The following is a 19,309-nucleotide window of genomic DNA, read 5'->3' on the forward strand; positions in this document are numbered from 1 at the left end:
TTCTTCAAACTCTAAAATGAGATGGTTAAAACAGAAAGATAACTATGGTTATAATACAAAAGGATGTCACCTGGCATTGGCTTCCTGTGTAACCTTCCTGGCAGGTACAACGATAAGTCTCAACTCCATCTACACACACCCCTCCATTCAGGCAAGGCCTGGACTCGCACTCATCAATCTCATGCTGGCAGTTGGACCCAGTGAAGCCTGGACGGCAGGTACAGATGTAGGCATTGACGCTGTCGATGCAAGTTCCACCATTGAAGCACGAGCTGCAGGAGGGAAAAAGGTGTTGAAACAATTGTGCTGGGAATGTTTGCCTTTCCTGCATAGCACTACAAGCTATAGTGAATGCTTAAAAAGTCTACCCACTTGACTGTACATCCCCAAAAAGATCTTCACATCAAGCAGTCTCCAAATGTGATCAATGGGCCTCTCAGGTACATGGGTACACCAGTAACCGTTACCCTATATAGGAAGTCAGTTGGCTGGCTGAGAGTACCCGACTCATTGGTGGGAGGTTACTGGATTGTAGTCTCTGTACCAGTGTACCCCAGGGGTGACACAACAGAGCAATATTGATGTACTACAGTCAAACCTGGTTTACCGATGAGCAGGCAAATTCAAAACTCATGACAAGCAGCATGCTTTCTTCACGTCTTGGTTGGTTTTTGTCCGTTAGGAGGGGAGGGAAACCTCCCTGCATTGACAAAAATAATTATAACAGCTTTGAGTGTTTGACTGAGGACAGTTGCTACCCAGAGGAGACTAGTGTGAACATGTGTATATGGCATGGACCTGGATACACATCACAGGTCATATCCAGAACCAGACCTACAAAGAGAGAATGCAGCAGCCCCAAATAAATGGGTGATGTTAAGAGGGTTTTTCAAAAATTACAAAAGTGTAAACAGTATTGCACCAATAAGTTGGCTAAAGTAACTATTCTTTCAATGGTAGTATGGCTGAGCAGCAAGGGTTCAATTCAGGAGGTGGCAGGCTTGTTGTGTAGTACAGCTAACAATTTCATAGACTCATAAGCAGCCACCTTGGTCTTACCCCTTCCCCACATGTTTAACGCACTCCAATATCTGGTTTGATGTCCCACATAACCCCATACCATGATCCCTTCTGGACAACTTGGAAACCCTACATCTGACTAGTATCAGGACCCACCCACTATGTAGGCCAGACGCAATCCTCAGCTCTTCTGAACTCATCACCCCTCTTCCGCCTCCCCCACTAGTCTGGATGGACCATGCAGCCATCTTCACTCTCTCGACTGTAGACCCTGTATCCTCCAACAGCCCCAGGCCATCCACCCTCTCCCACCATGGAAGAAAATCAAAGTAACTCCAGACCTGGCAGATTCCCTACTTGCCTTCCTGACCGCCCTACCACTTCAGTCCAGTTGGATCAGAACACCATCCAACACTTCGACCACTGGTTCTTGGAAGCAATTAGCCCAGTCACCCCATCAGATCCTTCTCTAAAAGACAGTGCCTCTTGCCACAGATGGTTCACCCCAGCTCTCAAATCCCAAAACCACATCCTATAACGGAGATGGTGGGCAGACCAGTCACCACTTACAAGGAATAGCCTACGCCAGGCAGCTCAAATCCTACAGAGCAGAAATCCACAAGGGTACAAAAATACTATTAATGGAATAAAATCAGCTATGCCCCAAACACCTGTAGGGAACCCCACAAGCTTATCTCCAAATTCGAGGCCACGGCATGCACTGCAACCTCCACACCCCATCCCACACCCAAACACTCCCAAAACATAGCTCTGGAAAGAAACCTTGCCATTGTTATGACAGTTCTTCTGAATTCCAAGTAAGGGCTTGGTAAAACCATACAACTGAGACAGTACAAGACTCTACTCTTAGTTTAAAGCTGTACACCTGAGTTCGTTGGTAGCGTTGACAGAGCAGGCAGGCTTATCTTAGGGAGACAGGGCCGTATAATCAATACAAATTAAATTGTAATACAAATGGTCCAAAGAAACACTGAAACACTATGCATTGTAAAAATAAAGGGTTTATTTAAATACAAGATAAATCTTGGGGGAAATAAGTAAGATCACAGATCATATAAACACATTTCAAAAACACAAAACTATGCTTTAAAGTACACAGAACAAAGCATAGACCTTGTTCAGAAAACTAACTCTCTCTAGGTAAGTCGGTGTTAAGCAAGATTGTATGTAGTAGCCCTGTGGGAGACTACACCAGCTTTGTCCGCTTGGCAACAGGAAACCCAACCTTTGGTATAGACCTGTACTACACAAGTTGGTAGAGTGACTGAGCAGCCAGGCTGATCTCAGGAGGGGTCAATGTGAGCTGTAGGATTGTAACAGTGATTCACAGTGACAAGTATTCAAATAACACTTATTCTCAAGGTTTATTAAAATAACTTATTAATTTAAAAGTCAGTTTTAAAATAAGCCTTGTTTAGAAAGAGTAATATGCAAAAAATAAAATACCCTTCAAAAATACACCTTCAGTTAAGTAGATACCCCTTTGGGAGGTCAAAAACACACTTCCTACACCCTGATTTGACTTCAATAGCTAGGACACTGTGGACATTGATATATCACTAACACTTCACGCAATACTGGAGTTATGCAAAAAAGAAAAGGTTAGGGAAGGAAACAAAGCTTAACAAGTTCTCCGACCAGGCAAGTACTTTACAATGAAGTTATAGGTTAACCCTTTCCCCAGCAATACTAGTAACCTATGTATGACTTTTTGAGGGACAGATAAACACAAAGTCAAAGGGTCAAAAGAGTCTGCAAGGAGCCAGGACAGCCAATGTCAATTGAGCAAGGTCGAGGGTGTTGGGGAGAATCCTCATAAATGTGCAAATTCCCTTCACCTTAGAGACCCAGAGCAACATTGCTGGATTTTGAGGACTTTTTTTTACCTGTAAAGAGAGCAAGACTTTTTCCCCCAGTCTCTCATGTATTTTGATGTGTGTTTTACTCTTGTGTTCTTTGATTATGGAGTTTAACAACTCCATAGGCATCATCTTTTCATGTGTGTCATACAGCACCTTCAGTGCAGTGAAACAGGGATGTCTTTCAGGATCTGCGTGATTTTTCCATCGCTGAAAAGTCAGCGATGGTAAAGTTTGCATGAGAAATGTGCAAACCACAAAAGGTTCACACATTTCCCATGTGAACACGCATCTATAAACCCACACCCCCCACCCACAAGACACCCACACCCTTAACACTCCCCACACACACCCCCCCAACATACCCCTACCCTACTTACCTTTCCTTCACGCTGTCTCCCTTTGGCGCCAGTTCCCCTTCACTTCCAGGATCGGGAACTGGTGCCGCAGGGACTTTTTTTTTCAGGGGCTGTAGGGGTGTCCCCCGCATCCCCTGCTCACTAGACCACACAGTATAGTGAGCGGGGTGTTGCGGGGGACACGGGGAAAACCCCCCACAGTTGGTGATAGCATTTTTCTGACTTTTTGTACGGTCGGACCTTTTTTTGGTCCTATCGTATAATGCCGTCTTTTAAACTTCCCAAGTTTTAAATACCTTCTCTGGGATAAACTGTTTCCCAGAGAACGTAAATTCCTAGACCCAGCACACACCATCTTACAATAGAGTGTTATTGTGTCTAGAAACTCATGTAGCAGTCAAATGCTACACTTTCCTATTGAAATGGCTGGTGGTAGTGGTTTTTCAACGAACTACCATTATTTTTACTGACCCTGAATAGTAGCGTTAAATCGCGGGAGCCATGTTTTTCAAGATGGTGTCTGAGCCACTCTATAAAAATAGGGCCCTGTTGTCTTTTTTCGCTGTTTCTTTTTGGAAAGGTCCTTCTAGAGTTTGTCTCTGCGCGCCAAACCAGGTTTGGTCCCTTTGTCCCTACGCCTTTGGCAGGCGTCAAGACCGAAGACCGCCTCTGGAGCCCGAGTGTCTGGGGTGGGCAGGAAGTGAGGGAGGAGCCCGACACTCCCTGAGCTTGAATGAATGAATGGGAGAGACCTGAATAAAAGGCAAGTCTCTTGGCTTGGAAGGCAGAGTCGACCACTGGAACGAAAGAACCGAAGACTAGCTAAAAGAGGACAGCTGCTGCAACTCCTGGACCATTGGTTTGCCCGGTGAAGCCCTTCTGCAGGTCCGAATTGCCAATTTCATCTCGACAGAGAAGCCCCTTCAAGGACGACTTCTTCCTTTGAGTTGGTGGGACCAATCAACTCGTAAGCCACCTGGATACCATTCTTGGAGCTGGTTAAGGTTAACCAGGGAGAAGGACACCAGCTTGTGTGCTGGTCTACAGCTACTCAAACCGAAGATCTTCCAATTGCCAGCTTTTTGACCAGTCCCCGTGCAGTGCAGGAGTCCCCCGACGTCCTCCCTCTTGTCACCACGACTGAGGCTCAGGAACAGCGAGATCTGCAGGAACAGGTCTTCAGCTGCATCTTTTCTTCAAATTAAGGTACTGTGAAAACCTGATTAAGATTACTTGCCTCTCGCGGTGAAAGTTTGTGAAACTTTCCCAACTTGTAGGCCTAATCAGCTTGTGACCCAACATATGATCCTTTCTTTCACAAACTACGTCTAAGAACTTTGGCAAAGACTTTACCGTTTACTACCAGAACTGCTCTTTCCTATCCAAGACACTAGACTATTGACTTTGGCCTAGGCCTATTGAATTGACTGGTGAACAAACTATTTGTAATCTATTTTATAAACTTGTGCCTTTGTGCTCCTACTTTAAAGTACTGAGATGCCATTTTGCTCCTACTTCAGGGGAGCCTAAACTGTCTAAGAAACTTGTAGAATCGTATTGAAGTTTATCTGTGTATAATATTTAGTTGCCTCCTTCTAGTGCATGTTTTCTAAATGACTAAAATTCATAAGTGTTTTACCAAGAAACCTTGAGTGTAAGTGTCTATTATATTAATATTCTTTTATTGTTTCATTGCGTGCAGGGTAATGTCTCCCAGAGCACAATGTTATGAACACTTTCCAGAGAATAAAGAGTAATGTGTTCATCAAGTAATATCTAACATTTCTACAAGGCAAAATAATTGGAGTAAATCATGCCATTATTTTTCAGGGACTCTTTGCCCATCTTTGTCCTTTTTTTCTTCCCATGAAGACTGATTTGTGAAAACGACCTTTGCAAATTGTAGAGACTTAACTTTTTAGCAGAGAAGGGGTAGGATTTGCCTGAGAGCACTCACTTTGGTGGGGATAAGTAATTTTGACTGTCAAACAAAAAAAAACTCCAAGCGGATAAGACCTGTTTTCAAGTGCTGCTCACTAGAAAATGAGATGGTAGTCTCATTTATGTACCACTCTGAGGCTTGACTGGAGGGGGGGGAGAAGGCCAAAATGATTTGCCCGGTGTGGGACTATCAGGGGATCCTATAGCAGAATGTTGCAAATGCAACTCATCAGGTTAGGTGATTGTTGCTGAGATGTTCTATGTTCATATCTTCCCGTAATTCATATGGATCTTTTCCTATTCCTGCTGCAACATGCGCTTTAAAATGTGCTGTTTGACTGGGTATGAGCATGGCTGTTTTGCTTCACTCTGTGTTGATAACTTTGTCCCCATAGCGAAAATCAAGAACTGGCACCCATGAATATACGCACAGTAAGTGAACATATCTTAAAACAAAATATGCAAATGTATTTCAATTAACCTTCCCCCTTAGAAGAACATGTGCAAGACAAAAGAACATTAGACTTTAAAAAAAAAAAAAAAGTAATGAACACCAGAAAAATAAACAGAGGAAATGTTCCAATAAATATGCTGGCAAAGTATAAAGGTGCTCACCTTTTAAACCCAGCAATCTGTAGTGAAATATTCCCAGGAAAACTAAATCCCAGTACGAGACAGGTGCTTGTTTTCTTGTGTGTACACGTCTACACTGGGAACATCACAGCCTGGGTAAAATCCTGGTAGTCAAATACTTGAGAAAGCTTGCCAACCTCAGAAAACGCCAATGGGTTGCGTCCGCCCTCGGGGGGAAAAAAGTTACGCTGTCCACCCACATGTATCCTTTACTTGTGCCCTGAAAAGCAGCCACAATCAGGGAAAACTAAACCAGTATCCAGGATTGCAACGCTGCAAAAGGCAAAGAATTGTCTTTGGGTTTTAAAAGGCTTATAACAAAATGTAATGTGTGAAAGGGTTACCCGTTTATGGTTGACAAATTCAGGGTTCATGTATGGTGTGATGAAAATATTACATTCTTAGCAAAAAACACATTTTGGTGTTAAATATGAACATCTGAAAATAATGTAGTTCGTTTAAAACTATTCTGTGAGATATTGGCCTGCTGGACGGCGAAGATTTAGCCAACTAACTTGTGCTTTGTGTGCTTTCAGAATGAAATTCCCAGATTCAATTAGTCACACAAAGGTTAAGAGTGTCTTGTCCAAAACAATGGCCCCTTAAATGAGCCATCATTTATAAATCGCTCCTTATTTAAAAACTCTGCTTGAAGAAAGGAAGTGCTAAGCAGCAATTAAGGGGCCTGCAGCTTCTAATGGGCCACTGGGTGCGGGTGCTCTAGAGAGCCACAGGAGGTTGGGAGCTGTCCGCGACACCGTGGCCTCACACAAGCTTCATATATGGACGCCTCACACAGCTTTCCTTTTTAAAGCAGACAAGCAGCTGAAATGTTGCAGCTCTCCTCCAAACAGATACACAGGATCTGTGGCCACAAACGGACACTGACAAATCCAAGTTAAACCATTTTTTGTAAATACAAATATTTGTCAGTGGTCAAGCGCTATTTTGAGGACTTTTAGCCACTTTTAAGAAGTAAATGAGCAACCACAAAAATGGCTTACATTTCTCTACAATTCCACAAAATAGCTCTGACCACATACAAATATTTTGTTTTACAAAGAAAATGTAACATTGAATGTGCAGTGCTTTTGAATAAGGAGGGGAAGCAATCTGAGAAAGCAAAAAAGCATACATGGGAGGGTAGGAGGGGTGGAGGTTTAGGGCCCTTTTCTTATTGTCAAACAAACCCCCTCTCCAGCCACCCCTTCGCCCCCAAACTAACTCCCATTCCTGGTAACACTTAGGCACCACTGGGATAGGGGAAACAGTGTTTTTCAGTCTAAACCTAGGAGGCACTTTTTCTTCCAGGTGTGTTCATCAGCTTTCACTGAGAACAGGAAAGCCTAAATATATACCTTTAACTACATTCAGGATAACAGTTATACCAGGTGAGTAAGATCTTTTTGTGTAATGAACGATTACAGTTGCTTTTCAGATTAGTGAAAAAGACTAAGGTAAACAATGACAACCTATTTTAGAATGGCATACAGCTATTCAAGGTAAGTAAAACCTATATACTTTTTAAAGGAGCCATCGGCAACTTAAAAGGTATGTATAAGACCTACGACTGTTTTAGCATATGTATAAAAACAGACCAGTGAAAGCAAAACCTAATGTTACACTTTATGAATGACTGTTTTTCTAGGTAGGTAAAACCTAAGGCAGACTTATTCTAAAACAGGCTATACAGCAAGTTATGGGAAGCAAGACCCAGTTGGGAAACTTGTACACCTATTCTCTGAATGAAATACTTAGTGAAGCCAACAGCATTACATTTGGGAAAGAGGCACAACCAATTCACAAGTGAGTAAAACAACCTTGCATATACTTTTCAGAATGTCATAACACAGATACAAGCTAAGTAAGAACTTTTCTAAGTGTTCTCTCAGAGTTATAGTTGCTAACTCTTTCACCAGTAAATACTGGTGAATACTTTTTATTCTTTTCAAGACAGAATCCTTTACTTATCCAGTACTTCCCTAGTCTATTGCACGAGTTCACTCAGAGGCAGAAGAGGGACCCTATTGGTCTAGGTGCCATCTGTAGGCAGGGTAGCAATGGGTTCTGTTGCAGACAAAAATCAGTTCATGTGGAAGACTGTTCAACAAGTAAGTAGTCCACTTTAAAGTTACTTGGGGTCCAGGGACTTCAGAGAAGACACCCTAGGAGGAGTCCAGCAGTGGGTCTGGGTGAACTGGATGAGGACTCCCAATCACAGAAAACCCCCGTTAGGCAAGATTGTATGCAGTACCGTTTGGGTGCACTACAATAACCCTGACCTCCTGGCAATAGGAACCCAACCTATGGTATAAGTCTGTACTACACAGGTTGGTAGTGTGTTGAGCAGTCAGGCTCATCTCAAGAGGGGTCAATGTGAGCAGGGGGGGGCTACACATTCACAGTGACAAGTATTAAAATAAACGTACACACAAGGTTTCTTGATTAAACAATTATGAATTTAGTTAACAGCCGGTTAGAGTAAGCCTTCTTCAGAAGGGGCAGTATAATAGTAGCACACACACATACGTTCCAAAATACACATTCTTAATATTTCTAAATCAGTAAGTACCCTTTTGGGATGGCACAAAGACACTTCCTACACCCTCGGGTGACTTTTTAGTAACTAGGACACTGGACATTAAAATACCACTATTCGCATTTAGAATCAAACTTAAGAGTTTGTCAAAGAAAAAGGTTATTAGAACAAAACAAATGATCACACATATTCTGAAGCAGGTAAGTACTTTTGGTAACCCCCAATGCAAAGTTAGTTAACCCCTTCCTGGAGGGAAGGCCAAACACAATATCAGAGGGAAGAAAAGTAATTCAGGGAGGCAGGCTTGGCCAAAGTCAATTCAGCAAAAGTCTAGGTGAGCTGAATCACTTCTTGCAGGTAAGTAAAAGTCTTGCACAATGTTTTAGTAGTCTTTGCAGAAAAGAAGAAATCAAAGCAGGGCCACAAGCTGATTAGGCTTGTGAAGTTAAGAAGCTGTTAGCAACTTTACAGAGCAACCAAGACCAGTCTCAGCAGAGAACAAGTAAGGTTACAACAAGAGGTAAGTTCTTAGACCGTACACTACCTTTTGGTTGGGAGAAAAGGGCTTTGGCTGGCTTCTGTTCCTGTGCAGCTCTGCAGATCCCGTGTTCCTGGGCCTCAGTCGTGGGACAAGAGGGAGGACGTCTGCGGGGACTCCTGCACTGCAACGGAACGGTCGGCGACAGAAAAGGACCAACTTCTATTCAGTGGCACTTTGCGGTTTCAGCTCCTCGCGTCCAAGCAAATAGCAACACTGCAGGCTCTTGGCTGTCAAGATGGGCTTTCCTTGCATCTGGGGTCCAGTACTCTTGAGGTGGCTCAGGCTCGGTCAGTCCTACTTCCTGGGAGTCTGGAGGATCTTCCTGTAGCTCTTGGTCAACTTAAAAGCAACACAAAATCTGGTGTTCCTCTCCCTGGCTATTCGGTTACAGCAGCAACTGCAGTGGAATTTCAACCAGCTCCGAGAGGATGTCCAGGTGCCTTACGTTGGAGTTGATTGGTCCCACCAACTCAAGGGGCAAAGTCGTCCTTTGCAGGGCTTCTCTAGTTGAAACAAAATTGGAGTTTCAGCACAGCAGCAGGGCTTCACCGGGCAAACCGATGGCCCAGGAGTTGCAGCAGGCATCTTCTTCAAGTTCTTCTTTGGATTCCTTCGTCCAGTGGTCGACTGCCTACCATGCCAAAAAGGCTCTTTTATATAGGTTTCTCCCATTCATTCCAGCGTAGCTGTCAGTCATCCAGCAGGGTAGCTGTCCTTGCCGGACAGACAGCCGGCCAATCACTTAAGAGTGCATTCTGTCTCCTAGGAGACAGAACACAGGGAGTTTCAGGCACCTCCCTCGCTTCCTGCCCACGCCAGACACCCTGGAGCCAGAGGCAGTCTTCACTCGTGAATCCCCTCAAAGCAAAAATGCACACTAGGGACCAAACCTGGTTTGGCGCAGAGTAAATCTCAAGAAGGACCCTTCCACAAAGAAATTACAAAAAAAGAAGACTGGGCCAATTTGACGAAAATGGCACCCTTGGGTGCTTTACTGAAGCTGCGAACGCAGCCCTCAGTTGATGCACACCACGGTAGTTCAAATTATGCCACTGCCACCAGTCATTCATAGAGGAAAGGGCAACATAAAAATGTTACACGAGAAGCTAGACAAATGGGAAATTAAGTAACCCCTCCAGCACCCTATTGTAAGATAGTGTGTGCTGGGTCTAGAACGTTTACAATGCAAGTAAAATCAATTTCACTTCTCTTGGAAACAGTAGTTTATCCAAGAGAAGGTATTTAAACCTTGGGAAATGAAGGTGCTGTGACACAATGTAAAAGATGATGCCTATGGAGTTTGTCAGACTCCACAACCAAAAGAAAGAGTTCAAATAACATTAAAAATACATGAGCGCGTGGGGGGGGGGGGGGGAGGAAGGGGTATCACTATCTCCAGGTAAAGTAATTAAAGTCCTAGAGTCCAGCAAAAGATCTGTGGGTCTCCAAGGTAGAGAGGAATTAGCACATTTCTGAAAATTCTCCCTAATAGTCACGAATGTAAAAGAGGAATTATGGCACATTTACAGTCCACTCTGCAGGTGAAACAAGTTGAGAGAAAGATTCATACAGAAAGTAACCAATTAAGAGAAGTGGACTTGTTCAGAAGCCTATCGAAATAAAAGCTTCGGCACCCTTGTCGTATGGAGTGGGACATTAGATGGTCGGCAAAGTTCAAATTTAAAGTAAGCATATTTTCAAGATAACTATATTACAAATTAGCTGATGCAGTTCGCCAGCCTTGGTGTTCTTCCTAAAATCTAATGTGAAAATGCACACTTTCCATCAGGATCCTATGAGAGGGCAGGAACAATTTACAGATCGAAAATGTAGGAAAGAATTTACGTTGGGAATTCTTTCCAATTAGATTTCACCTGCCCATAAAAATAAGTTAAATAAGTACACAGAGAACTCAAGGCCGCAGCTCACCTTGCTGTACAATCCTGAATGTTCTTCTCGCAGTGGATTCCAGCATAACCAGGTTGGCAGGTGCAAGTGTAGCTGTTCACATAGTCTGTGCATGTGCCTCCGTTACGGCAGGGGTTGCTCAAGCACTCATTTATCTCAGTGGCACAACGTTGACCAGTAAATCCAGGCATGCAGGTGCAGGAAAAGGAATTAATGCTGTCTTGGCACGTGCCCCCGTTTAAGCAAGGACCTGTGCATTGAGAAAAGCACAATACAAACAGTACTCAGATTAGTACAGGAATATAAAGGCAGTGGCCACAAAAAAGAAAAATGGGCAGTCATTGATAATGGTACAAAATCCTGTAGCATGCAGGAGCATTGCAATTAAAATGGCACTAGAGGGGCTGCTTATGAAATGGAATGCTACTGTAAAAATATTAAACTTCCGTTAAGAATGTGAGAACCTCAGCTACTAACCTGAACGAGCAACATACTTACTAGGTATACAGTCGTTTATGTCTGTCTCACAGTCTATACCAGTGAAACCTGGACGGCATGCACACGTGTAGCTGCCAAGCAGGTTGGTACATGTGCCCCGGTTCTTGCAGGGGTTCTTGTCACACTCGTTTATGTCCATGTTGCACTTCTGACCTGGCCAAGTTATAGAAAGAAATGAAAGGCTGGTTTCAGAGACATTACAACCGAGTTGCTCACCATAGTGATAACCCTAATCCATACTGGTCTGCTGTCCATCCAACTGGGATGGGACTAACCTTTTGCATAACGAAAAGCAAAGTGAAAGCACAAGACAAAACCCACATCTCCCTCCTTGTCCTGCCCTCCAGCTTCACTCGTTCGTTTTTAACTGCCAATCTTTGATTTACAGAAAAACATTTAAAGCAGGACCAAATACAGTAATTTTCCCGGGAGGAAGTCAAGAGGATGAAGGGATTAGGAATGTAAAGGAGGTGGACAACTAACCAAGACAATAAGTACCAGTTAACAAGTCAAAAGCAACCATTGTTGGAAATCCAAGAGACACTGATGAGGTAAATTTGCACAATCCTCTGTAAGGGCTGTAGCACCACCAACCCTAGTTTGTGGCACAAGCCCACACCCAAAAAGGACACCACTCCACTTACAGGTTGGTAGTGCTAATATGGATTTCTTATTGTTCTTTATTTTAACTTAAGCCTTTGGAACACACTAAGAAATGAAAAGATTATATCACACAACACCATGTAACAAATATATACATATTCATACATTTGTATTCGAGAATTGTACCTGCTAGTTTCATTTTTCAGCTTTTTCTAAAGGCCTAAATAACTATTTTTATAACTATCTAAATGTACTTGTGTATTACACTGTGGACATATAAAGAGCCCTGACTCCACACACAATCTCTTAAGGCTAGGACTTGACTGCTCGCCATTGCTATCTCGATTGGGTTTTGGCTAAACTATCAGAGGTCCCCGTTAACTATAGCTAGAGCAGTCAGGCTTTTCATAGGAGGAAGATGTGAGCTGTAGGTAAGTACACTGAACCCAGTAAATCCATAGCCCAAAGAAACTCTTACAGTACATTTTATATTTAAAAAATATACATTTACACAAAGTAGATAAATACCTACTTCACTTACCAACACATAGGAATTCCTAACACTTTTCAGAGGCGATTACTACAGTAGTAGTTGCTTGTGGTTACAATTGTTACAGAGTTTGACACTAATGACAGATCTACCATACTATCGGTACTACCGCACTCGTGTTACTTTACAAACAGTAACTGTATTAAGTTAGCAAAACCAGATCAGATAGACTTTTGGAAGGAAAAGGGTTGGTTATGCACACAGCAGCAGATATTAACGCTCTAGATACACTTTGAGATAATCTAATGCTTTTAAATTCCAATCCCCAACTATACAATAACTCAAGTATTGGAGTAGAGCCAAACTCAAGGTTTTAGTTCAAATAGATTTATTTAACAGCAGTTTTTAAATAAGCATTCTTTAAAAAGGGCAATATATGTAACAATCAAATATACTTTAAAATACTTTTCCAGAATCAACATAAAGCTAGTAGATACTCTTTAGAGTGCTTTTTTACACACTTCCTACACCCTGAAGTGACTTCTCCAACAAGAAAAGTACACTATGTAGGTTCTGAGATTGGTAAGGGAAGAAAAAAGGTTAAACAGGTTCTCAGAGCATGTGAGTACTTAAATCTTCCAATAAAGTCTAGATAAAAACCTTTCCCAGCAATAATAGTTTAAAACCAAGTTAATACCTCAGAGGGACAGTAAATATCAAAGTCAAGTGTACAAGAAGGGTCTGCAGGGAGCCAGGACAGCCAAAGTCAATTGAAGCATAGTCTATGGAGCTGAGGCACTTCTTACATAAAGTCTTGCACAATGGTAGAGAGTTTGTTGAAGAAAAATCACTGTAGGGTGACAAGCTTTTACACTTGTGAAGCGTAGAGCTGAAATCAACTCTAGCAAAGTAGCTACTGCAAGTCTCAACTTAGAAGAGCAAAGCTACAAACACTGATGTAAGTATCCCAAGTCGGAACAGTACCTTTGGTTAGAAGAGTGGCCCAGCTGGCTTCGGTCTGGTTGCAGTGATGCAGATCCTGGGCCTCAGTCGTGGGGATAAGAGGGAGGACATCTGGGGACTCCTGCGGCAGCAAGTCAGCAGCATTTACTGGCTCTTTTCAGATCAGCAGCACTTTGCAGTTTCAGCGCTCGGTAAACGGCACCACTGCGGATCTTGGACACCGGTTGGGCTTCCTTCACTCCTTGAGTCCTGCACTCTGGTGAGGGGACTCAAATCTGGTCGTTCTGCTTCTGGTGGGTCCTTAGGAGACTCCTAGAGCTTCTGGCCGGCTTGTAAACGTTGCACTCTACTACGGATTTCTCGACCCCTAGCACTCTGTGCCTGCACCCGCAAAGAACTACAGCCAGTCGGGGAAAGTGGTCCAGTGGAGTTTCTCTGGGTTAGTTGGTCCCACTAACCCAATGGAAGAAGTCATCCCTTCCGGAGCTTCTCTTGTCGATTAGATAAAGGAGTTTCAGCACAGAAGCAGGGCTTCACAGGGCAATTCAAAGGTCCAGGAGGATGCAGCAAGCTTTGTTCACGGTTCCAGTGGTCTACTCTAGTCCCAGAACTGTTGTGTTGGGGAGAATTCTCAGAAATGTGCCAATTCCCTTCTACCTTAGAGACCCCCAGCTCATTTGCTGGACTTTAGGACTTTTAATTTCTAACCTGGAGAGAGTGGTCAAGGCTTAGTCTCAGGAGAAGGCGAGCAGGGTCATGGGTCCTCAATAGTCCATATAGTGAAGCACACAATTCAATTTAGACAGTTAAGTACACAAATACTGTTATTATAGACCCAAGAATACACACTAAAAAATGAAATAAGCAGGTAGTATCATACAATACTCAATTATCAAAACATATATACATTCACCTTTAGGTCTGTAAGAATGCATACAATAACAGACAACTAAAAGAAAGTAGTGATGCAGTAGAATGAAACAAGTTCACAGGAATTATGCCCCAACTTTCTACGTCAAATCCCTATGATGTTTGGGCCTTGCGCCAAAAAGTCAAAGCTTCTTAATAGAGGGGGACTGATGTAGGAAGAGTTCTTGTGGTGGTGAAATGTTACAGAAGCTATTCAACATTACAGATCGGAAAAATTGGGTTTGTCCAACCTCTCAATTCCCCTGTTCACTATAACTAGAGTGCCTCCTAAGCTCTGTCCACCAGGCCAGATTCTAGAAATCCAATTAGCAGCTGTTTCATGCGCATGATCTGCTGCCCAACTTAAACTAGAAATGCGATTTCAGAAACCAATGTTTACCACACACTGCTTCAATTAGTGATCACTCCTCTCAAACATGGTCCAGACTGGTATTCACTGTCAAGAACCCTTACCTTGCCAGCCCGGGGCACAGCTGCATAAGAAGCCTTCATAGTCTGGTGTGTGGTCACAGATGCCACCATTTTCACATGGGTTTGAGGAGCAGGGAGCCAGGACATTCTCACAGTTGCGGCCTATATGGGAGAAAATGAAACTAGGTTGGAGTTTGGCAAAACACAATAGAACCTAGAGTAGAGAGCCAAAATGCATTGCATCAATTGTTTTAAGAGCAGGGAGATGCCCTTCAGCTACACACTTCCATGCAGAGACAAGCAAAGCCTTGAGTCAATCCCATGTAATAGGCAGATATACTTGGGTAAAGCATCAGCTTTGTAAAACAATATGCACATTGGCTTTTCCTTGGGCTGAATCCTGTCAGAAGTAGGCATTACATCATATGTGCATTGAGAACCATGGTGAAAGATTCTATTGTGGACCAACGCTACAAGCACCTCATCGACCATGCCCAAGTTAGACACTAAGCAGTGGCCCTTTGCCACACCTTCAAGAGGGAGAGCCCTGGCATGGTCGTTCCGTGTGGCATTTGAAATACCCATCAGTCAGATACAAACCCCAATAACCACTGGGATGCTTTTTTCACTTAGAGCACCAGACTTACATCCCTCACAATCTCATTTATCAGTCATATTGTTATGCACTTCCTCCCACCATCAGGCTCTTTTTCGGTATTCAAGTTTTGTGGACAAGATGGTAATTTTATGTACATTGGTAAAAGCTCATTCAAGGAGACCCATACCTGTTAGGGAGATTTATCAGTTGTATGCTTAATCACCTCTCCTAGTGAGACCTCCAGCACTTTTTGCTGACGTATGGACCTTTTTCTTGTTCTCCTGAACAAGGGGACATTAGGACAGTTTTTCGGACGTCCAACTAAGGGCTTCATAAAACCATAGATCTGAGGCAGTACTTAAGCTCCACTCTTAGTATAGGGCTGTGACACCAGAGTATGAGGTAGCATGGACATAGCAGCCAGGCTTATTTTAGGATGGAGAGTGGGCTGTAGTAAAGTACAAAGAACCGGTAGCATACTGTTAAGCAAAATTGTATGCAGTATCCTGTGGGAGACTGCACCAGCCTTTTCCTCTTTGCAATAGTTAACACAACCTTTGGTATAAGCATGTACTACACAAGTTGGTAGAGTGACCCCTCTTGAGATGAGCCTGGCTGCTCAGTCAATGTGAGCTGTAGTGTTATAACAGACATCTACAGTGACAATTCTCCAAATAAACTCTTACACAAGGTTTCTTGATTAAACATTTATTTAGCAGTCAGTTTGATTAAACTTTCTTCAGAAGAGAGCAATCTATGTAACCAAAAATATTCCTAAAAAATACACACTCCGTTTCAATAAATCAGTAGATACCCGTTAGGCAAAGTTTGTATGCAGTACATTTTGGGACCACTACAGAGAACTAGGACTACAGGTGTAAGCAAAACCAACCTGTGCAAGTCTGTACCACAGTTTCGGTAGCGGATCTGCGCAGCCAGGCTCATCTCAAGAGGGGAATGTGAGCAGTAATGATGGTCTACAATCACAAGTGTTCAAATAAACTTTACACTCAAGGTTTCTTTGATAAATCCCTATTCATTTATTTATCTGGCAGTTATAAAACATACATAACGAGGCAATATAATCACACACAAATATACTTTAATACTATTTCAGAATACTTTTCAAGAGGAGTAAAAGGCAACGATTATTAGAACATGAAAGGTTACAATTATTCTTAGGCAGTGCAAATACTTTGTGTTCACCAGAAGAGTCACTTCAATTCAATAGGCTAGGCCAAAGTCAATGGGCTAAAGTCTTGGGATAGGAGAAAGCGGTTCTGGTAAGTAAATGGTAAAGTCTCTGCACAAGTTCTCAGAAGTAGTTTGTAAAAAGAAGAATCATATGTTGGGTCACAAGCTGATTCGGCCTGCGAGTTGCAAAAGTTACAAGCACTTTCACCGCGAGAGGCAAGTACTCTCCGTCTCATTTCCACAGTACCCTTCAATGAAGAAAAAGTTGCAGCTGGTGACTTCTGTTCCTGGCAGTTCCTGCAGATCTCGCTGTTACTGTGCCTCAGTCGTGGGGACAAGAGGGAGGACGACAGGGGACTCCTGCACTGGGACTGGTCAAAATGCTGGCAATTGACAAACTTCTATTTCGGTGGCTGTGAGTAAAGCGTTCTGAGGAAAACGAGATTAGCATCCAGGTGGCTTACGGTCGAGTTGATTGGTCCCACCAATTCAAAGGGAGAAGTCGTCCTTGTAGGGGCTTCTCATTGAGGTGAACTTGGTGATTCGGACCTGCAGCAGGGCTTCACTGGGCAAACCAACAGTCCAGGAGTTGCAGCAGCCGTCCTCTTTCAGCTCGTCTTCGGCTTTTTAGTGTTTTGCCATTGTGTGGTCTCTGAAGAAGTTTAGACCATACTTGTATGGATTTACTTTTGTGATTCAGACAGACCACCAACCCTTGAGATGGCTAATGCAGATGAAGGGTGAAAATCCTAAATTGTTAAGATGGTCAATCAGCCTACAGGGGTTTGAATTTACCATAGAACACTGCTGATGTTCTCTCCAGAATGTATGACTGACTGGTGTAAGGAGATTCATTCAGGGGTGGATTAAATCCTCCGGTCCCTTAGTCGGGGGGTGGGGGGGACCGAAAGTTAGGGAGAATTCTAAAAAAAGTGCCAATTCCCTTCATCTAAGAGAACCCCAGCAACTTTGCTGGATTTTGAGGATTTGCTTTTTTTTACCTGGAGATCGTGTGAACCTTTTTTCCCCCCACTCATGTATTTTGAATATGTTCTATTCTTGTATTTACTTTGGTTATGGAGTTTTAGACAACTCCATAGGCATCATCTTTTCATTTGTGTCACACAGCACCCTCAGTTCTCTGGGATCAACTACTGTTTCCCAGAGAAAGTAAAGTGAAATTGACTTTACCAGTCTTTTCAAATTCCTAGACCCAGCACACCCGATCTTACAATAGAGTGCTGGAGGCGTTACCTAGTATCCTCTATGTCTACAAACTCACGTAGCAGTCCAATGCTACCCCGTCCTTTCAAAATGGCTGGTGGCAGTGGTTTTACAAACTACCATGATTTTTCCTGACCGGGAACACTGGTAGCGTTAAATCGCATGAGCCATGTTTTTCAAGATGGCATCTGAGCCCCCTTTGTTTAAACAGGTCCCGGTTGTCTTTTTTCGCCATTTATTTTTGGAATGGTCCTTCTAGAGTTCGCCTCTGCGCGCCAAACCAGGTGTGGCCCCTTTGTTCCTACGCCTTTGGCGGGCTTCAGGACTGAAGACCGCCTCCGGCGCCCGAGTGTCTGGGGTGGGCAGGAAGTGTGGGTGGTGCTCGCAACTCCCTGTGCTTATTCTCCTAGGAGATCCAAATGCACTCTGGCGTGATTGGCTGGCTGACTGTCCGGCAAGGGCAGCCAGCCTGCTGGGTGAGTGGCAGCTGGGCTGGAATGAATGGGAGAGAACTGAATAAAAGGCGAGTCTCTTGGCTTGGAAGGCAGAGTCGACCACTGGAACGAAAGAACCGAAGACTAGCTTTAAGAGGACAGCTGCTGCAATTCCTGGACCCTTGGTTTGCTGGTGAAGCCCTGCTGCAGGGCTGAATCGCTAAATTCATCTCGACAGAGAAGCCCTGCAAGGACGACTTCTCCTTTGAGTTGGTGGGACCAATCAACTCGAACCGTAAGCCACCTGGATACCATTCTCTGAGCTGGTTGTATTTTCCTCAGAGTGCTGCAGGAATCCGAATAACCAGAGAGGGACACCAGTTTGTGTGCTTGACTACAGCTACCAGAATTGAAGATTTGCCAGTTGCCAGCTTTTTGACCAGTCCCTGTGCATTGCAGGAGTTCCCCGACATCCTCCCTCTTGTCCCCACGCCTGAGGCTCAGGAACAGCGAGACCTGCAGGAACTGCCAGGAACATAAGTCTTCAGCTGCATCTTTTTCTTCATTGTAAGGTACTGTGAAAACCCGATTGAGAGAACTTGCCTCTCACTACAAAAGTGGTTGAAACTTTGGCAACTTGCAGGCCTAGTCAGCTTGTGAACCAACATACAAATCTTTTTTTTTTAACAAACTACTTCTGAGAACTTTGGCAAAGACTTTTCCGTTTAACTACCAGTACTGCTTTATCCTATACAAGACTTTAGCCCATTGACTTTGGACTAATCTATTGCATTGAATTAACTCCTCTGGTGAACTCAAGTATTTGCACTGTCTAAGAATAACTAATCTTTTTATTAACCTATGCCTTTTTGTTCCTACTTCAAAGTACTCTGAATGCCATTTTGCTCCTCCTTCAAAGTAGTTTAAATGCCTCCGAAACGTACAGGGTAAAGTACTGAAGTATATTTGTGCGCGAGATATATTGCTGCCTTCTAGTGAAGGTTTTATAACTGACTGAAATAAATTAATAAGTGTTTTATCAAGAAACCTTGAGTGTAAGAGTCTATTTGAATACTTGTGATTTTAGACCTGTGTGTATCATCATTACAGCTCACATGCCCATCTTGAGATATGCCTGGATGC

General features: G+C 43.3%; 1 protein-coding gene across 1 annotated transcript in view; it reads right to left on the reverse strand.

The window, feature by feature from the left end:
* LOC138447652 (neurogenic locus notch homolog protein 3-like) overlaps positions 1 to 19,309 on the reverse strand; it is a 536,025-nt gene that overhangs the window by 141,952 nt on the left and 374,764 nt on the right. Inside the window, exons 16-19 of the mRNA XM_069603876.1 lie at positions 14,759 to 14,878; positions 11,320 to 11,472; positions 10,843 to 11,071; positions 71 to 272 (exon numbers count right to left, since the gene is read on the reverse strand). Coding sequence (XP_069459977.1) covers positions 71 to 272; positions 10,843 to 11,071; positions 11,320 to 11,472; positions 14,759 to 14,878 — 704 coding nt within the window. The remainder of the gene's footprint in view (positions 1 to 70; positions 273 to 10,842; positions 11,072 to 11,319; positions 11,473 to 14,758; positions 14,879 to 19,309) is intronic.

Source organism: Ambystoma mexicanum, chromosome 3q (genome assembly GCF_040938575.1).
Source record: "Ambystoma mexicanum isolate Mex_15411 chromosome 3q, UKY_AmexF1_1, whole genome shotgun sequence".
NCBI classification, from domain to species: Eukaryota; Metazoa; Chordata; class Amphibia; order Caudata; family Ambystomatidae; genus Ambystoma; species Ambystoma mexicanum.